Source organism: Labeo rohita, chromosome 24 (genome assembly GCF_022985175.1).
Source record: "Labeo rohita strain BAU-BD-2019 chromosome 24, IGBB_LRoh.1.0, whole genome shotgun sequence".
NCBI classification, from domain to species: domain Eukaryota; kingdom Metazoa; phylum Chordata; class Actinopteri; order Cypriniformes; family Cyprinidae; genus Labeo; species Labeo rohita.
This window is the reverse complement of record NC_066892.1, coordinates 13,157,386-13,178,806: the sequence shown is the minus strand read 5'-3', so window position 1 is coordinate 13,178,806 and position 21,421 is coordinate 13,157,386. Positions and strand designations below refer to the sequence as shown.

The 21,421-nt window shown below is 31.6% G+C and overlaps 1 protein-coding gene across 1 annotated transcript in view; it reads right to left on the bottom strand.

Annotated features, from left to right (window-relative positions):
- ctnnd2a (catenin (cadherin-associated protein), delta 2a) overlaps window positions 1-21,421 on the bottom strand; it is a 394,266-nt gene that overhangs the window by 178,727 nt on the left and 194,118 nt on the right. The window contains 2 exon segments of the mRNA XM_051098760.1: window positions 1,412-1,603; window positions 16,354-16,921. Coding sequence (XP_050954717.1) covers window positions 1,412-1,603; window positions 16,354-16,921 — 760 coding nt within the window.

The window sequence follows — 21,421 nt, the reverse complement described above, 5'->3', positions numbered from 1 at the left end:
ATTTTAAATTTTCAAATTCTATTTTTTCAAATGCACAGAAACTTATACTGTCAACACTACAACTGCAATCATTTGATAAAATAATTTTGCTACTAAAAATCTGAATTACTTTGCATTACTTAGCTGCATTCAATTCGCAAATATTCCTCTTGCTCAGTACCATGAGAGCCATGTCACACACAAAAACAATATATATATATTTTTTGTATGAATAATTAACATTTTAATATACAAATAATATATTATTAGTAATTATTTTTAAATTGGAATATATAATATTTAGAATAAATATTAAATAAATAAAAAAGAAAAACTATTTAATTTTATATTAAACAAATTAATACTTAATACATACATTAATACAATAATACAATAATTAATACACTTACATGTACACATAACCATATTTTACATATATTGCTCATTAAAGAAGTATTGAATTAGTATATATTATATATATCATATTTATCCTAAGAGTATTATATATGTATGTATATATTTTTTAAATTTTATATTATTATATAAGTATTATTAGAATAAATTATAAATATTTATGTATACAAATTTATAAATAAACTGAATAAAATTAATAAATACTGTAGAATATAATAACATAATATATAAAACATTTTCAATAATTCAGCAGTGTATATACACATACACACACACACACACACATATATATATATATATATATATATATATATATATATATAATAAAATAATTAATAATTATTAAAATAATTAATAAAATGTTATACTATATATATATATATATGCCAGGATCTAATTATTGATGAACTATAGAAAAATTACAATGATACAATTTGGCTAAATATTTTTACATGTCGTATGTACTATTACTACATATTGTCCTTCATTAAATAAATAAATAAATAACAATAAAATGGATCTAAAGTATTGCTAAAGTGTATAAAGAAAATTTCTGGTGATATATCAATATGACTGTATTGGCACAGTCTTCGTAATCGAGCCTGAATTCACACTACTACACTTTCTCATTGAGTTGTAATGGACTAAAAATAGCAGCACCAAAACTGGCACGACTGATGAGATTAACACACTATACCTGACCTAAAATCAAGATAAGATGAACAATGTGCTAATTGAAAAAGACTGCTGAGGTGTTTTAATGTGATATGGTAAGACAAGTGAAACCCTCTAAGTCAAAACACACACACTAACACATATTGTGCGTTGTGCTCTAACTGCGATTAATTCTAATGAGGTCACCACTCGGCTGTGAGCAAGAACCGTGTCCGATTTGGATAAATGCTCTCTAAGGATTTGGCTCTCTAGCAGAAATCCTGGAGGTTGGTAACTTGGGGATTAACACACTTCAGCGCTCATGCACACAGAGAGAGAGAGAGAGACTGTGGGTAAACTTTACCCGTGTTATTCCGGTAGGTTCCAGTGTGGCCCGGAGGGAGCGCTTCTCCCTGGCTCTGGCTCAAGCTTCTCATGGGGACTTTCTGGTAGACTCTGTCTTCATATATGGGGTCGATGTGATGCTCGGGGGACTGCAGGGGCCTCAGTTCGGGGCCCAGGTGAGCGTGCTGACTGCTGTACGAACCTCGAGATCCTGAAAGAATCACAAAGTATCATGTTAGCGATGATAATTTGATGTTGGAAGAGAAAGTCTTGCAAGCTAAGTCCCTTATGAATGAGAACAACAATACGGCAGCATAAGCACATCATTACGCTGATCCCATAATGCACATAAACTGTTGGCTATCACACTAGATCTGCCAATCACAACATGTCCAAGGCATCAGAGAGCAAATCAGTCAATATTTCCTTCCTGATCTAGAGTGTATCTCCGGGAAAACAAAAAGGAGGCTGTGAAAATGATGCTTATGAACCGTTTGACCCCCACAAGAGGAAGACAAATGCTACCCAGCAGTAAGTCATATATCCATAGTGATCCACACTATATTTATATATCCAAGCTTGGTAGAAGTCTAAAAGGACTCCAGAGGTATATTTTAGATACAAGTATGTGTGTATCTTATATATTATTTAATAACGTACATACTGTATAAGTGTATGCGTGTGTGAGTGTATACAAAGTGTTATTCAATTATACTTACTAATTATTGTTTAAAAATAGGAGTAATTATATTAAACAGACAGCACATTTAAATACTTCATTAGATACCCAAAGAACCACATATTATGTATTAATCATGTATTATTAGTTATTATTGTTAATATTATTGTTATAATTTAAAAATATTAACTTTAATTTAAATAATGCTATATTTATATATTTTATATTATATGTTCTATATTACATTTGAATACATTTTAAAATAATAATTAGTAATTAGAATAAACATTAAATAAATAAAATGGAATAAATATTAAAGTTTACATATGTAATGCAATATTACTCGTAAAAATATTTCATATATTTTAGTTAAATATATATTTTATTACATTATATTATATATGTGTGTGCATATACACATTTATAAAAATAGTTGTAAGAGTGTTATATGCAAAAAACTCTTACATGTTTTATAGTATACAAACACCATATATTGTACGCTATTTATTCATTTAAATATAGTTTATCTATAAATATTAAATATAAAATATAACAATAATAATAATATCAAATTGTTAAAATGTAGTTATTTAAATAATTTTAGGTCAGTGTTATACAAAATAAACTGTTTTATAGTATATAAATACTATATACTCTACAATATTTATTAATTTATATATAGTTTATCTATAAATACAAATATTTATCATATTTCTGATAATAATGTAAAATATAAACATATAATAGTAATATATATATATATATATATATATATATATATATATATATATATATAATTTAAATATATATATATAATTTAAATATATATCATATTTTTGATAATAATGTTAAATAATAATAATAATAATAATAATAATAATAATAATAATATAATTATAATAATACAATATTAAATTGTTAAAAGTATATATATATAGGGTTTTTTAAATGCAATTTTTAAAACCTTAATACAAGTACAAGTATCGGTATATAAATATTGTTTCAATACAGTGACATTAAAAAAAGCCTCACAATATATTAAAATATGTGACCCTGGACCACAAAACCAATCATAAGTAGCACGGTTATATTTGTAGCAATAGCCAAAAATACATTGTATGGGTCAAAATTATCGATTTTTCTTTCATGCCAAAAATCATTAGGATATGATTAGGATAAGTAAATATTATGTTCCAAGAAGATAGTTTGCAAATGTCCTACCGTAAATACATCAAAACTTAATTTCTGATTAGTAATATGCACTGCAAAGAACTTTATTTGGACATATAAATATATACATATATATCTTTATTTTTTTGTTTTATTTTTTTTTTAGATTACAGATTTTCAAATAGTTATATGTTGGCTAAATATTGTCCTATCCTAACAAACCATATATCAATGGAAAGCTTATTTATTCAGAATTTATTTAAAAAACTCTTTATTTAAAAAGACCCTTATGTCTTGTTTTGTGGTCAAGAGTCACATATAATTGTATAGGCACAGCCCTAGTAATCCTTCATGCGTGTGCATGCTGGGATCTCCAGAGAGTGTTAAGATGATGTTTATGAACCTTAGACACAGGAGGAAGGCAAATGCTAACTCAACATTCACTCACACACACACTTTATATCCCGGCTTTGCGACGGCCTATAGGGATGCCATACACCCACACATACAGACACACAATCTTAAGAGTTGTTGTAGCTCAGGACTAGAGGTTTCACTATATCTTGGCAGCTCGTCTCATTGGTTTCCACTGAATGACAGAGATGTACTACTCTAAACAGCAACGCAATCAGCAGAACAGAGATGCTAACCTCAAGGCGGCTGTAACAGAACACACACATGCATGTTAATCTTCAAACTACTGCAATGTCTGATCTGCTCTGGTGCTCTGTTGCGTCGAAGGACATAATGCAATGTTCTGAAAATAAGAAGCTGTAGATATACAGGGCATTGTGTGTAATCACCTTATCAGTGTCCGGCAGACAAACGCTCCTCTTCCCTAACCTGATTTCCTTAGTGTTGGAGGAGATCCATCGGGATGCATCCACCATCCCTGAAACCTCTCTCTGTCTCTCTCTCTGCTTTATCATCTGAGAAGCTATATTTTCTTCTGACCAGGTAGGAAAGATGAATGACACGAGATTCAGAAAATAAGACATGAACTTTTGTAGATAACGCCAACATTTGATGGGAAGCCCAGAGGTTTTTAAACTGGTGTCTGCGGTCCCCTAGGGAGCCATGACGGGGGTTCTTGGGGGTCTTTGAAATTTTAGTTTTTTTTTTTAACCAAAAAAAAAAAAAAGAAAAAAAAAAAAAAAAAAAAAAAAAAAAAAAAAAAATTGTACTATATATATATATATATATATATATATATATATATATATGTATTTTTTTGTAGAAACCATACAATAAAGTATGTATGTATCTATCTATCTATCTATCTATCTATCTATCTGATTATATACAATTTCTAGTATTTTAAATCAGTGTGTGTACATATAACAACTTTATATTATTATACAAAGATTTTTATATTTTATATTATTATAATAAATATAATAAATATTTATGTATAAATATTTATAGATAAACTATATATAAATGAATAAATACTGTGCAATATATAGTATTTATATACTATGAAACATAACATATTTATTTAATATAAATTATTTACATTAATAACATGACAGACTGTTAAATATTTAGAAATTACTAAGGTGTATATCATTTTTTTACATACTGCTGTTGATAGTGTTAGCAAAGTATTATATTCTATATTTTATACAGGTTTTAGATTTTGTTTTACATTATTTTATTTTACATTTTATATTCATATTTTATATTAATGTTATATTTTGTTTTGTTTTAGTACTGTGAACATTTAAAAGGCATTTAACAAACCATTAACATTTTATACTTAATATTTTTTGTCACAGTATAAATTGGCCTTCTTAAGTGAAAATATAAAGCTGTCTTTTTATTTTAGAAAAGTGGTCCCCAGATAATGTTCTCCAAATTATATTTGAACAGGTATGCTTTTAGTAATGTGACAATTTAAAAGCCAATTACTTAATTTTGGAAATTAACTTTTTCATATTTTACACCTAATATTTTTTGTGACAGTATGTCTTCACATTCAGAGGTCCTTGACATTAAAAATGTAGAAAGAAGAATGAATAGCCACACAGCTAAAAAAGACTTAAGGTCCTTGCAAACTGAAAACTTCTCTGAAACATGCAGAGACAGATCTTTACTCTGTTCAGTGCTGAACTGCCAAGCAATTCCAGCTGCAGTGCTGAACCGATTTTCCACTGAGAGTCTGCATTATCCTGTCATCATGTACATCTGTCTTACGTGGACGGCCAGCCTTTTAGGGGAAATTGAATGAATTAGAATTAGTGAACCTGCAATATTTCAGAAATCACAGATTTGGAATGACTAACTTCTCTTGCAATGGCTGAAAGGGTCATCTCTTTGGCCTTCATCTGGACAACCTCCAGTCGCACAGTTTTAGTAAACTTAGCGCGAGCCACCATCTTGCATCTTGCAATCTCAATGAAAATTTGAGTCCTTAAGTTTTGTATGTTTTGCATTCATCATCCTAAAAATTTGTCAAGCACACAAATCTTGCACACCGTGTCTGATTAATAAAACCAAGTATTAATCCATTGTGAAAAAAATTGCAAAACAACACAGAATTGAGTCTTTAAGCAGTGGGGATGATGTAGTTTTTCTCTCTTTTCTTTAAAAGAGAAAAAGAAAGAGGAAACATTGGGTCCATCTCATCCTGACATTACACAGAGAGAAAGAAGATTTCCACCTTCTTATCAAGGAGCTGCAGGATCCAGAGCAATTCAAAGTTTACTTCAAGATGTCAGTGGCTCACTTTGATGCTTTGCTACCGATACTGGAGCCACATATTAAAAAGAAGACCACCAATTTCTGTGAACCAATTGATTCGACACTTTGTTTGTCATACAGTGATTGGTGTAGCAAGACGAAGTGGATCAACTTGTCAGATGCCATTCTGGATTTTCCCATTTGCTTGTACGGTGGCTACAGTATGAATTGTCAAAACACCTTGCAAAATGCTTGCTATAGATGTGAAAATGTAGGAAACTGAACCCGATCCAACGTTTTTTGTTTCACAAGCGGTTAGTAAATGGGTAAATAAGGTCATATTTATTTTTTTAACAAGTGAAAATGTCCAACAAAAAACTTTTGGACCTTTACAGCCAGTTTATATGCTGGTTCAGGCTGGTTTGTTGCTGGTCTGCCTGGTAGACCATCATATTTGTTCTTTTCTTTCTGGTGGAGCTGATTGAAAACAGACATCTTGCTGGTTAAGCTAGTTAAAAATCCTAGTGGGAACAGCAGCATCCAAAACGCAACATATGCTGGTCTCTTCAACAGGGTAGATGCTGAGAGACATGGGCAGCCTGAGAGACGGACAGATGGCAGACCGGGCAGATAGAGAGACTGACAGACAAGCAGGAGAACAAGAATAGACATGTAAGAACATACAGAAACCGAGAGGCCAACAGATAGAGACACCTCGTCTCAGATGTTGCCAACAGGTCCAAGTGATTACAAGCGCCTGTGATAGCAGCAAAGCAGCACGTCTCACTGCAGGAGAATCACAGCTTTTCAAGGCAATTTCGTGGCTAAACTCTTTGTCCAAGTGGAGCATTTGGACTGACAGGTCAGGGGCTCCTACACAGACACCTTTATACAAACTAGCAAAACCATTCCTGTAACTTGTGAGGAGACGCGTGTAACATACGTTCGATCTGCCCTCACGCTCCCTACCCACCTAATGATGAAACATTACATCTAAAAGAGAAATCCACAAGCCTTTGATACAGCTGGCTGAATAAATAGGTTTGTACATCTGGTACACATTTGGAACAACTTAGACAAGCGCTCTGAAGCACCTCTTCAGCGTCTAATCACAGGCGAAGTGTTAATAGCGCTTCAGGCATCTGAACATTGACTGTGCATGGTGTTCTCTGTTTGCTGTCATTAAAACATGAGGATGATAGATCGAGTTTAGGATCTAATGTAGTATCTAGGTTAGCGCTTAGCGCTCAGGCTAAACCTGTCAACTGATCTCTATTACACAGTATAAACTGATAGTTTCTGCTCTAAAATCTGATTGGATGTTCGTTTTTAAATTCAACAAACCTACAGATGACCGCACATCGGTTTAAATGTGTTAATGCATCAAGTTGCTACTGAATATTGATTGCCAGCCAAAAAATCAAAAGTAGAGTACAATCGATAAATACTTTTTCTAAAAACTTTGTTAATCTCAAAATTTGAAGGAATATTTGCTGTAGGTACAGTATACGAACACCGTTATACTAGTATGTTTGACAAAATGTCAAAGGAATTTGACATTGTGAAAAACACAGTGATCAAAATTAGAGAACAGTAACCACCGTAGCAGGAAAGAAGATTATGACTAAAATTTTAAAGGGTTACTGATGTCATAAATTAGTAGTAAGCGTAGAGGCTCTTGCTTTGAATGATTTCAGCATATCTGTGGCCACAGGACATGACTAGTTTCTCACAGAGATTTTCAATTGCGTTTAGATCAGGACTCTGGCCCTGTCATTTCATTATTTCAAAGTTTTTGCTTCAAGGAACTGGTTTAGTCGTATTGCAGTGTGACAGGGACATTGTCTTGCATAAAAACTGGAGGCTGATTGGGAGATTCTTGCAGTGAAGGAACTGCATGTTTCTGAAGGAGGTTCTGATAAACATTTGTATTCACCCTGCTATGTATCTGTATAAGAGACCCAACTCCTGCTGCAGAAAACATCCCCCAAACCATGACACTTCCTTCTCCACTTTTCATCGTTTTCTTTACACACTTGGGCTTTAGTCTTTCCACAGTTTGACACTGAACAAAAACTTCTCAAACATGCCAAGGCAGATCTTTACACTGTTCAGCACTAAAATGGCAAGCAATTCCAGCTGCAGTGCTGAACCGATTTCCCAGTGGCAGTCTTTTCTTGCATTTGTCTTACGTGGATGACCAGCCTTTTTGGGGAACTTGAAATAAAAGATTTGTTCACCCATGAATTAAAATTAGCCGACGATTTACTCACCCTCAAGGCATCCTAGGTGTATATGACTTTCTTCTTTCAGACGAATCCAATTGGAGTTATTTAAGAAATTATCCTGGCTCTTCCAAGCTCTATAATGGCAATGGGTGGGTGTTTCTGTTCAACAGTCCAAAAGAGGTCCAATAAAGCGCATCCATCCATAATAAAGCAAATCGATGTGTTTTGTAAGACAAATATCCATATTTAAAATGTAATAATACGCAGCTCGCGCTACCTGTCGTAGGTGGAAGCCATTCTAGGCGGATGACGTAGAACATATGCGTTGCACATGAGAAGTAATGAAGGCGGAAGCACAGAGGAGAAAGCAAAACAAAACAACGGTCACGAATTAGAAGTAGAAAACGCGGATTTGTAAAGAAAAATAAGATTTCGGTATAAACCAAGGGAAGACTGGTTTTCCTTTGCTAAAGTAAGGAAACTTTGCTTCCTTTGCTCCTGTAAACAAATGTTGGTTTTCACGAGATCAGGGGCGCATGCGCTATTCATATGCCCTACGTCATCCACCCAGAACAGCTTGCACGTATGACAGTTTTTTCTTAAAAAACGCATCGATTCACTAAAGGAGTCCTTTAATCATCCCACGGAGCTGTGTGGGGCACTTTATTGGACTTCTTTTATACTGCTGAACGGAAACACCCACTGCCATTAGAAAGCTTGGAAGAGACAGGATATTTTTTTTAATAACTTCAGTTGGATTCATTTGAAAGTGATATACATCTAGGATGCCTTGAGGGTGAGTAAATCATTGGCTAATTTAAATTTTAGGGTGAATTAACCCTTTAATTCAAGTTCCCTAAAAAGGCTGGTCATCCACGTAAGACAAATACACAAGAAGACAGGATAACACGGAGACTGTCAATAGGAAATCGGTTCAGCACTGCAGCTGGAATTGCTTGCCAGTTCAGTGCTGAATAGGGTAAAGATGTGTCTCGGCATGTTTGAGAAGGTGTTTTTCAGAGTCAAACTGTGGAAAGACTGAAGCCCAAGTGCGGAAATAAGTCAGTGAAAGGTGGAGGAGGATTTCTCATGATTTGGGGAATGTTTTCTGCAGCAGGAGTTTGGCCTCAGGGTGAATGCTAATGTTTATCAGAAGCTTCATGCAGTTCATTCCCTGCAAGAACCTCTCAATCAGCCTGCAATTTTCATTCAAAACAATGCCCCATCACACTTCAAAACAGGTAAAGCTGATCCTTGAATCTAAGAACATTGAAATTATGAAAAGGCCGGGCCAGACTCCTGATCTAAACCCAAATGAAAATTTCTCCCGACAAGGTTATGGCTAAAAAACCCACTACAGTTACCAAACTATGGAAGAGAGTTGAAAAGACTGACCCAATATCACACCAGCACAATCTGAGGAACTACTGATGTCATGTGGCCACAGATGTGTTGAAATTATTCAAAGCAAGAGCCTCTACACTTCCTACTAATTTATGACATCTGTAACCCTTCAAAATTTGGGTAAATTATTTGTAAATTGTTGTTTTTGAATTTTAAGAAAATATGTTTATATACTAAATATATTTTTATATAATATAAATTATATGAATATGAATATATACATGTAAACACTTGTAAATATTTTCAAAATATACACTGTATGTGTCTTTATATACATAATAAATATACACAGTACACACACATATATCATGTACACAAAAACTTTTATTTTCGTTGCCCAGCACTATAAGTATCTCATTTTTTTTGTACTGTGCTTCAGAATACAATTAATTTACTTCTACTCCTTTTAGGATAGGATATTTATAGGTTGTCCACAAATTCTGATTTCCACTATGTATGTATGTACTGTATATACAATTAAATTTGAGAGTGAGTTATACTGTATATTTAGCGAACAACTAAAGGAACTAAAGGAACTAAAGGAAATGGACTTTAACAAAAAAACTTTTATGAGTCCTCAAGTGGCTTACTGCAATTTTGTCATACAAAATTCACAAAAAACACTATCATAAACTGATCATCTACCAAGCTTGAAAGCAACATCGACTCTAGATTAAAAAAAGATAAAGCAAGAGGAGTAAAGTAAAAGAAAAATAACAGCAAAGTACAGAGTACATCATCTATGTCTGTACTTTCAAAAAGGCAAAAAAATTCCAGCTCTACAATTAGATTCGCTCTAAATAGGCTTGTATTTCATAGTGCTTTCACACTGATGCTCATGTGAAGTGATAAGCTTCTTCAAGAGTCATTTTAACCACTCACGTTAGACGAGAAAATAATGTTTTTCCTCAAAACACAGTGTTTGTGTGCCGTTTACCACCTTTCTACGCTTTTGCAGAAGTAAGACAAGCACTAAAGTCCATCTTCTTCACTCTCAGTAAGAGTCCAACTCTACTATTCTCTCTCACACGGCCTCCGGCTGTAATGACACACATCATCAGCCCCTCACCAACAAACCCTCTGAATACTACATCACGAAAGACAGACTCGCCAAACGCATCAAATCCCCTCCAGAAATCAGGGAAGCCTCGCAAACAAAGTCTCCCGTCTACACTGCGTAATTGCCTTCAGATCTAATCAGCCTTCGGTCAGCGCGCCGGGCTGGTTTTTTGCGTGCTGGACCACTACCATTGTACAGACCACTACCACGGTGGAGGTGTACGGCCACGGGATGCCGGACTTTAATCAAAGAGACAAGCGGGAGAGCTGGTGACGGCTCAGCACGGGCTGAACGATAGTTTGGCACCGGCCCGCTGGTTCCTATTGTGCGACTGTTTCCCTCAGCGGGTCTGATGAAGGGCTGACAATGTGGCAGGTAATATAGGGCTCTAATCAACAATACCTTACAAAGGCCCACAATCGGCCTGTTAAGCGGGTGATTTAGATAACAAGCCTTCCGCTTCGAATGAGGCTGCGTTTTCAGGCTTTAGTGCATAGGACGTCTCTAAACATTGCTTGTTTAAAACAGGCATCATCACTTGATTTCAAAATAAAATCATTTGCATAGAAATGCACAATGAAAATTGGTGTACGATTTACAGTTTACACTCAGAATTTGATTAAATTTCACAAAAATTACAAAGAAATGGCAAGAAGAATGACTAAAATAGTACTTTCTTGTAAAACGTACTCCAATAATCTTGTTTTATTTTTAACTGCGAAGATTTATGTTTAGAGTGGTGTTTAAAGAGAAATTAATACTTTTATTCAGGTATTAAAACATTTTAATATTACAGTGTTATTTTAGTGTATATTAGAGTTATTTTAGTATATTTAGTATATACTTTAACTATTTAGTATTTCCATTTTTATTCAAGTTTTAGTTTGAATTATTTTAGCACATCAAAATGTGATTGTAATTTAATCACATTTTACTATAAAGTGTAATTTAATGTAATTTAAATTAAATTAAATTAAATATAACTTAAAATGTGGTTTAATGTAATTTAATTTTAATACTTAAATATAAACTTAATATTCAATTTAATTTATGTTGTAATTTAATTTAAGCTAAAATTTAATTTAAAATTCAAAATTTATTTTAGCACAACAATTTAAACTAAATTAAAATGAGAAGTGCTGCCTTTGCAGCTAGCCGCAATAAAACTATTTAATTTAATTTAAAATGTTATTTAATGTAATTTAATTTTAAATTCATTTAAATTGAATTTAAAACTTAATATTTAATTTAATTTAAAATGTAATTTAATTTAGGCTAAAATTTTATTAAAAATTAAATTGAAAATTTAATTTAAAATTTTAAACTCAAAATTCAGTTTAATTTAAAATGTAACAATTTAAGCTAAAATTTAACTTAAAATATAAAATTAAAAATGTATTTTAGCACATGAATTTAAACTAAATTTAAATGAGAAGTGTTGCCTTTGCAGCTAGCCACAAAAAAACTACTTAATTTCATTTAAAATGTTATTTAATGTAATTTAATTTTAAATTAATTTAAATTTCATTTAAAACTTAATATTCAATTTGATTTAATTTCAAATGTAATTTAATTTAAGCTAAAATGTAATTAAAAATTAAATTTAAAAAGTAATTTAATTTAATTCAAAACTCAATATTCAATTTTATTTAAAATGTAACTTAATTTAAGCTAAAAGTTATTTTAAAATTTAAAATTAAAAATGTATTTTAGCACATCAATTTAAACTAAATTAAAATGAGAAGTGTTGCCTTTGCAGCTGGCCACAATTAAACTATTTAAAATGTAATTTAATGTAATTTAATTTTAAATTAATTTAAATTTAATTTAAAACTTAATATTCAATTTGATTTAATTTAAAATGTAATTCAATTTAAATGATATTAAATTCAATTAAATTGTTTCTGGTTTAAGTTTCAGTTTCAGTTTTAGTTGACTATAATAACCGAACTATTAATAACCCTAACATTACAAATCATATTTAATTCAAATAAATGCTGTTCTTTTGAAGTTTTTCTTCATTAATCAATCCAGAAAAAAAAAAAAAAAAAAAGTTGAGCATCAAATCAACATATCCAAATGATTTTTGAAGGATCATGTGACACTGAAGACAGGAGTAGTAATGCTAAAAATAAAATCGTAAATAGATATTTTATACAGTTTTTATAATTGGTGCCTTTTAACAAAATAATTAATGCAAATGACCTTGGATGTACGAAATGGGATGCTATCAATTAATAAACTGATTTTTTTTTTTGTGTACTGTGATGAACGAAAATTGAAAACTAACAGGCTAAAGCAATTAATGAAGCTATTAAACCAAAAACATTGAGGACTCTAAAAGCATTTTGCTTTAAAAGCATCAGCAGGAGGTATGTGTGTTTTTTGTAATCAAAGCCTATCATCTTTGACCTAAGATTGATTGAGATTATTTTCAACCAGAATAATGGAAAAAGTAACATGTTAAATGCAAAAATAGCAACACTAATTACAATATCAGCCACGTATGGTATATAACTGAATAAATGAATTGTTACAGCACCTCTTTGATGTCTAACTGTGGAGCGAGAACGAGTCTTGATATCAAAGTGCTATGTTCCTTCAAAGGAAGAGTTGAAGTCTCTAGACTTAAGGGGCTGAATGTAGGGATCAGCAGAGAAAGCATGCATAGGAAACAAATGTGGTTCCCTAGGTGCTTTCTATGTGAAAACTAATATGAGTATCAGATTTGTCTATCTGCCATAAGAGTCGTGTTTATTTACCCAGGTCCATTGGGGATTTATTTCATTCTGATAACAGAGAAGCCATTGATGTTCGGACTTTGATGTTTAATAGTAAGTTCTCTCAATTTTAGAAGCAATTGAGCTATATATACAGTCATGTGAAAAAGTTAGGACACCCTATTGAATTCCATGGTTTTCCGTATCAGGACATCATTAAAAAAAAATGGACCTTGGCTGGTCTTAAAATTTCGAAAAATAAAACCTCAGATGAAGAACAACACATGACAAATTGCATAGGGTGTCCTAACTTTGTCACTTTGTCTTAAATAAATAATGACACTGTGTGATATGTCATGTGATTATGTTTATCTGAAGATTTATTTTCCAAATTTTAAGACCTGCCACGGACCAGATCATTTTTTTTATTATGTCCTGATACAGAAAACCATGGAATTCAATAGGGTGTTCTAACTTTTTCACATGACTGTATGTGTATATATGACTAGTTCAGCCATGAAACTCTATTTGCGCTCTAATTGGTTCATTCAATTCAATGTTCTCAGCCAATCAGGTTAATGTAATTAGGGTAATGTTAATGTAAACAAAGTCAAAGCATAATCAACTGTTGCACTTCTCTGATTAAAAGTAGTGGCATTTCCTTTGTTAATGAATCTGTGTTTCTGAATAAACATTCACTTGATTTTTTTCAGATTTGTTGAGCAAATCGGTTGAATGAATTTTACTATCAGTCATAAAGACATTCATTTGTGTCTTTCTGGAATTAATAAACGTTGTTGAACAAATAAGTTGAATGAATATGAATGATTCACTGATTCACTGATTCACTCATTTCTGAATGAATCAGTGCTGATCAAATCACTGAATGAATGATTCTGCCGCTCTAGAATTGATCTGAGAGTCACTTCATGAGAGTTTTACCGATTCTTGTGAGAAAAACAATCGTCATATCATTTACAAACAGAAACCTGAAGGTCTTCAGAGCAACTCGTCAAAATAAAAGTTTGGTTTAACTTGAAGAAAGTGTGATAGAAATACTACTTAACATAATGACAGTACTACTACTACACTGTAAAAAACAAACAAAAAGTTTCCAACTTTTCGTGTTCGTGCTGCCTTAAAATTTTAAGTTTACTCAACTCTAATATCCATGTTTTCATGTAGTACAACTTAACATTTCATGTTGACTAAACTTAAAATTTTCAGGCAGCACAAACACTTGATTTTTTTAAGTTGAAACAACTTTTTACATTATATAGTAAAATTATTATTAAAATATTATATTTAAAAGAATATTTACCAGAAAAAAATATGTACCAGAATTTATTCAGCAGAAAAAATGTAAATACACACAGTATTTCTGATAAAAAATAAATAAAATAATAATAAATTAGTTTTAAAAAACTGTGCTTTTGATTATTAATATTTAAATAAACCATTAAAATAGAATTCAGAAAATGTATGTAAAACAGTATTTGTTCAAAAATAGAAATGAATTTGAGAAAAAATAAAACTTATTTCATAGGGCCTTAAAATTGTCATTTTTATTAAACATTTAATAAATTGTTATTTAATATTTTAAGTTTCATGAGTTCAATTAATAAGACATGCTTTTTGATGAATACAATTTTATTTAACCATTAAAACTGAGACTAGAAAAATCAAAACGGAAAAAAATGGAATCCAGAAATATTAAAACAGAAGAAAAAAAAAGGAATTTGAAGAAAAAATTTATGGATTTCATAGGGCCCTAGTGTTAGTGTGTTAGTATTTTTTATACAGCTATGGAAAAAGAGTCCGCTTGAAAATTCTCAGTTTCTCTGGATTTTTAATTCATAGTTATGCGTTTAAGTAAAATTTTAGTTTTTCTTGTTCTGTAAACTACTGATGATATTTATTCCAAATTTTAAATAAAAATGTTGTAATTTTTATGAATGAAATGGCAATACCAAAGTTTTAACTTTGGAAGAAATGTTATCAGACCCTTATAAAATAAAACAAAGCAAATATAAACATTTTACTCAAACCCATACCTACACTGTAAAAAACAACAAAAAAAAAAAACACAATTTGTTGAGTCAGCTTAAAATAATTTGTCTTAAAATTTTAAGTTCAATCAACTCAAATAAGTTTAGTCAACTTGAAATGTTAAGTTATACTAAGTAACAACTAAGATATTTGTGTTTGTTAAACTTAAAAGCTGGGGAAGTAACCCAGCTGTCTTAAAATTTTAAGTTGAATCAACTCAAATATCTAAGGTGTCACTTAGCATAACAACATTTCAAGTTAAATATTTTTTTTTGAGTTGACTGAACTTAAAATTTTAAGGCAGCCAGGTAACAAATTATCCAGTAAATACAGATAATTAATAATTCAATTGAGCTATTTTATATTTTCTTTTTTTGATTATTTTTTATTTTCATTTTATTTTTATTTGCTTATTTTCTTCTTTTTTTATATCTACATTTAGCTGTAATCTATTTTTATTTCAGTTTTAGTATGTTAGTATGTTTAGTATGTAGTATCCAAATGTATCAGACAGAGAATTATGTTCTCATTGGTAGACGCTAAATTGTATTACCACTTTCTTAAAAAATGTTAAACTCAAATTTGTTGCACAGTCACTCATGTTCAATTCAGCTCTCAGTAAAAAACGAATGGCTTCCAGTCGCTTCAAATGGCTGTCATTGCCAGTGCTCCTTCACTTCAAAGCTGATCAAAATCAATTAAACATGTTTCAAACAGTCTGCCAGCTAGTCACCAACTAGCACAGTTTCTCTGTACTTGTTTTGTTTCCTGCTGCTGTTTGAAATGAGATTATAGCTGAGCGTTTCAAAGAAAATACATTCCCAGATTACAGCAAGTAATGGACTTGTACTGTTTTCTTGGGTGCCTGAAAGTATTTCACGCTTCAAATACGTCCCCACCGAAACACCCACACAATGTTTGTTAAATCCCAATTGGTGAGTCAAAGGCGGGTCAAGAGTTGTTACTCACCAGCAAGGCTGCCTGGTCTCTGTAGAGTGGCGGTGGCGTAGAGATCGTGGGATATCTTGTACTGCTCAGACGAGTGCACCAGCCTTTTGGTGGGTGAAAGCGTAGCGTAAGACGACACTCCCGCCGTCTGCAGCTGCTGATAGATAGGCGACGCGTTATTGGGCGGAGACGCCAACCGGTGAGGGGAGCCTGAAGCGTGAGTACCGGGCGATCCTCCGATGCCCACCGCATTGATCGGTGAGCTGCTGCTATAGGATTTCGCAAGCCTGCCTGGAGACGGCTTGGGGGAGGCCGAGGAGGACGAGGAGGGCAGGCGCTGGGTGGTGGCGTAGCCGGGTGTGTCGGAGGCCGAGCCCAGACGCTGCAGTTTAGTCGGGGATCCGCTGGCCGCCGTGGACTGCATTGAGTTCAGGGGCGAGCTGACGCGCTGGGCAGGCAGAGTAGAGCTGGAGTAATACAGGCCCGGGCCGGACGCTGCAGAGGGGTGCTGGGAATCGGACAGCAGGGCTCCGCCATGGCTCTGACAAGAGTCGCCCGCCGCGAGCTGGGCAGCGCGGTTAGATGTCACCTTTGGGAAGAGAAAGATAAAGGTTATATCTAATCAATACAGACATTAATTAAGAAAAAATAATGAAAAAAAAAAGTTATGTTACCCTCATTTCGTCCAGACAGAAAATGAAAATGATTTGCACAAAAATATTCAGCAGCACAACTGTTTTTAACATTGATAGTAATAAGACATGTTTCTTAAACTGAAAATCAGCATATTAGAATGGTTTCTGAAGGATCATGTGACACTGTAGACTGGAGTAATGATGCTGAAAATACAGCTTTGACATCCCAGGAATAAATAACATTTTTGAATGTATTGTAATAGAAAACTGTTATTTTAAATTGTAATAATATTTCACAATATTGCTGTTTTCAGTGTATTATGATAAATTAAATTCAGCCTCGGTGAGCTTAGGAGACATTTAAAAAAAATTAAATAATACAATAAAATAAATAAATTAAAAAAACTTTTTTTTTTTTTTTTACAAAATTGCGAGATACAAACTCAGAAGTCAGAATTGTGTGATATAAACTCATAATTGCTAAAATAAAATAAATAAAAACATTGGTTCTTGCATGTCATGTGATCAAACATCATGGCATTTGAGGTTTGTGTTGCCATATTTGATGTAGTCTTTATGACCTTTTGGTAACTTTTTTTTTTTGGTAAACTTTCATAATATGACAAAAACCTTCAAAAATATTCTTTAAAACATTCTGTGTTCAACAGAGGAAAGTCAGTTATACAGGTTTGTATGGAAGGCCATTTCCGCCACTGAATAAAATAATAAATAAAAAAAGGTTATTGCTTTTTAATCTGACTTTTTTTATTTCACAGAATTGCGAGATACAAACTCGCAATTCTGACTTATATTTCTTAGAATTGTAAGCTATAAACTCGCAATTGCGAGTTATAAAGTCAGAATTGCGAGATATACACATGCAATTGCCAGAAATAAAGTCAGAAATGCAATATAAAAAACTATCAAATTTCTTCTTGCAGGTGCAAGTTTATATCTCGCAATTCTGACTTTTTTCCTCAGAACTGTGAGATATAAACTTGCAATTGAGAGCTATAAAGTCTAATTTTGAGGGGAAAAAAGACTCACAATATCTCACAAATCTGACTTAATAATAAACTAAAAATAAACTTAATAAACTTGCAATTCTAAGAAGAAAAATAAAAATATTGATATAATCTCACAATTTTGAGATATAAACTAGCAATTCTGAGAAAAAGTTACAGTTTCAAAATATAAACTTGCAATTCTAAGAAAAAAAGTCACAATTTTGAGATATAATGTTGCAATTATAGGAAAAAAGTCAGTTTCGAGAAATTGACATAAAAGTCAAAATTCTGAGATATAAACGAGCAATTCTGAGAAAAAAGTCACAATTTTGAGATATTAACTCGCAATTCTGAGAAAAAGTGTTACAGTTTTAAGATACAAACTTGCAATCCTGAGAAAAAAAAGACAGTTTCGAGAAAGAAAAAAAGTCAGAATGTTGAGATACAAAGTTGCAATTCTGAGAAAAAGTAATAAGAAATAAACTCACAATTTTGAAATATAAAGTCTCAATTCTGAGAAAAAAGTCACATCACAAATTACAATTTTGAGAGATAATGTTGCAATACTGAGAAAAAACTTGCAGTTCTGACTTTATTATTGCAACTTTATTTCTCAGAATTGCAATTCTGACTTTATAACTTGCAATTATGAGTATATATCACACAATTCTGAGAAAAAAGTCAAAGCTGCAAGTTTATACCTCACAATTCAGACTTTATTTCTCATAATTGCAAGTTTATATCTCACAATTCTGAGAAAAAAAGTCAGTTCCGAGAAATAAACTCACAATTTTGAGAAAAGTCCCAATTTTGAGATATAAATTCGCAATTTTGAGAAAAAAGTCACTTTCATGAAATAAACTTGCAAATCTTAGAAAAAAGTCACAATGTTGAGATATAAAGTTGCAATTCTGAGAAAAGCTTCAAGTTTATACCTCGCAATTCTGACTTTATAACTCACAATTGCGAGTTCATATCATGCAATTCTGACTTTAAAGTTAGAATTGCGAGTTTGTATTGAATTGTGAGATAAAAAGTCACAGTTACCTTTTTAATTTTTTTTATTTAGTGACGAAAACAGACTAGGTTTGACAAGACATGAGGGGGAGTAAATGAATTTTCAACTTTGGGTGTACTATCCCTTTAAGGTGGTTTACTTGATAGATGGTAATATATGAGACAACGGCATAAATTCTTCTTGGTAAGCCTTAAAAACAACTCATTTGAAAGTAACAGATGAAGCATGTATCCTGAACACATAAAAAAAGCCTGTAAACGGAAGTTATTGCATATACATGCACGGCCATATGTTGCATTTCCTCACGAGATCACCACCCCTTATGTCAATGGATGTTGCATCGCCCGTATTTCAGAAGGGCAGGCGTGCGCAGATACACCCGGCAAATTAATGCTGGCGCAGTGCCAGTCATTTCGAAAGACGCTTTGGCGTGTGAATAAACATTTCTTCCTTTAGATTCCTCATAATCACCATGACGATTGTGGGTGATTACAATAAAACATTGGTTCCACTGTTTCTCATTTACAGAAAGCATGAAACCTGATTATTCTTATTCAGAATAAATTAGGTTATTTTTAAACTGCCAGTCAGTGCAGTTTCCAGTTGGGGGGAGAGAAAAAGCTTAGCTTCACCAACCCCCCCCTTCATTGCATTGATATCAGGTAATAATATTCAAATAGTCAGGAAAGTTTAATAAATATAAAGCAAAGGTCTTGAAGATGCAGAGAATGATTGTGCTGGAAAAGAGAATGACATTTCAAACTAAACCTGGCTCTGTTTGCCTATACACTGCGTTCATAAACAAATAGATTGCTGTGCACCACCTAAGAACAATCCCCTTATCAAGAAGAGTGTTCGCTGTAGTCAGTTGTTGAGCTGGCTATAGGCCAAATTCAGAAAAATAAGGCCACTTTTGTCATTGAGATGGAAGGGACGAAGTGCTACAATTTATAGTGCCTGAATTCAGTTTAGAAAAATATTGAACAAACAAAAAATACACATTCCTCCCCATTACTGCATACTGACTTTTATACACTGTAAGAATGCAAATAAATAAAACAATTAATACATTTTAGCATATATATTTTTTTAAATGAATAAATAATTAATGCTAAAAATGTATTATATGTATGTATTATTTATATTTTATTATCAATAAAAATATAAATAAATTCTACAGATTACGATTTTGCAAGGTAGGACCTTGAATGTCGGCATTTTCAGCAAAACTAATAAAGGCAATAATGCGTATACATCATAAAGATATATTATTTATATTTTATTATAAATAAATAAAATATTAAAATAAAATGTATAAATAAATAAATAAATCAAATATAAATAAATTCTACAAATAAAGAAATTAATATTTATTTTTTATGTTCATTTTTTAGCATTTATTTATATTTTAAAATAAATAAACAATAAAAATAAATTAAATAAAATATAAATAAATGCAATAAATGCATTAATTATATGTAAATAAATAAATAAATGTTTTTTGATGTCTTTTGTCCTGCTTTCACCATAAAAATCTTGATGATTACAATTATGCTAGGTAGGACCTTAAATGTCGGCATTTTCAGCAAAACCAATAAAGGCAATAATGCCTGTATATCATAAAATATAAATAATAAGTATTGAACAAACATAAACTCTCCCCAATTATTCAATATTTATTTCTAATATTATATCTTAAAATTATTTGTATTTTAAAATGATAAATAAAGTAATAAATGACTAAAATATGAATAAACGCTAAACAGTTATTATTTATACTTTATAATAAATAAATAAATAAATAAACATCTTTGATGTTCTTTGTCCTGCTTTCACTGTAAATATATTTGGTGATTATGATTTTGCAAGGTAGGACTCTGAATGTCGGCATTTTTAGCAAAACCAATAAAGGCAATAATGCCTGTATATCATAAAATATAAATAATAAATATTGAACAAACATAAACTCTCATGACAGCCCTTTTTACACTGTAAAAATGCAAATAAATAAATAAATAATTTTTAAAAATGTAGTGCATTTATTTATATTTTATAAAATAAAAATGAATGAAATGTAAGAAATAAATATTTATTATTTATTTATACATTTTCGCCATTTATTTACATTTTAAAATGGTAGATCAATAAATGACTAAAATATATATAAATGCTAAAAACATATTACGTAAGTATTATTAATACTTATAAATAAATAAGTATTATGAATAAATCCGTTGATGTCCTTTGTCCTGTTTTCGCCGTAAAAATCTTTGGTGATTATGATTTTGCCAAGTTGGACCTTGAATGTCAGCATTTTTAAAAAAGGCAAAATGCCTACACATCATAAAATATACATAATAAATACTTAAACATAAGCTTAAACTCTCCCCCATGACTGCATACTGACTTTTCTACACTGTAAAAATGCA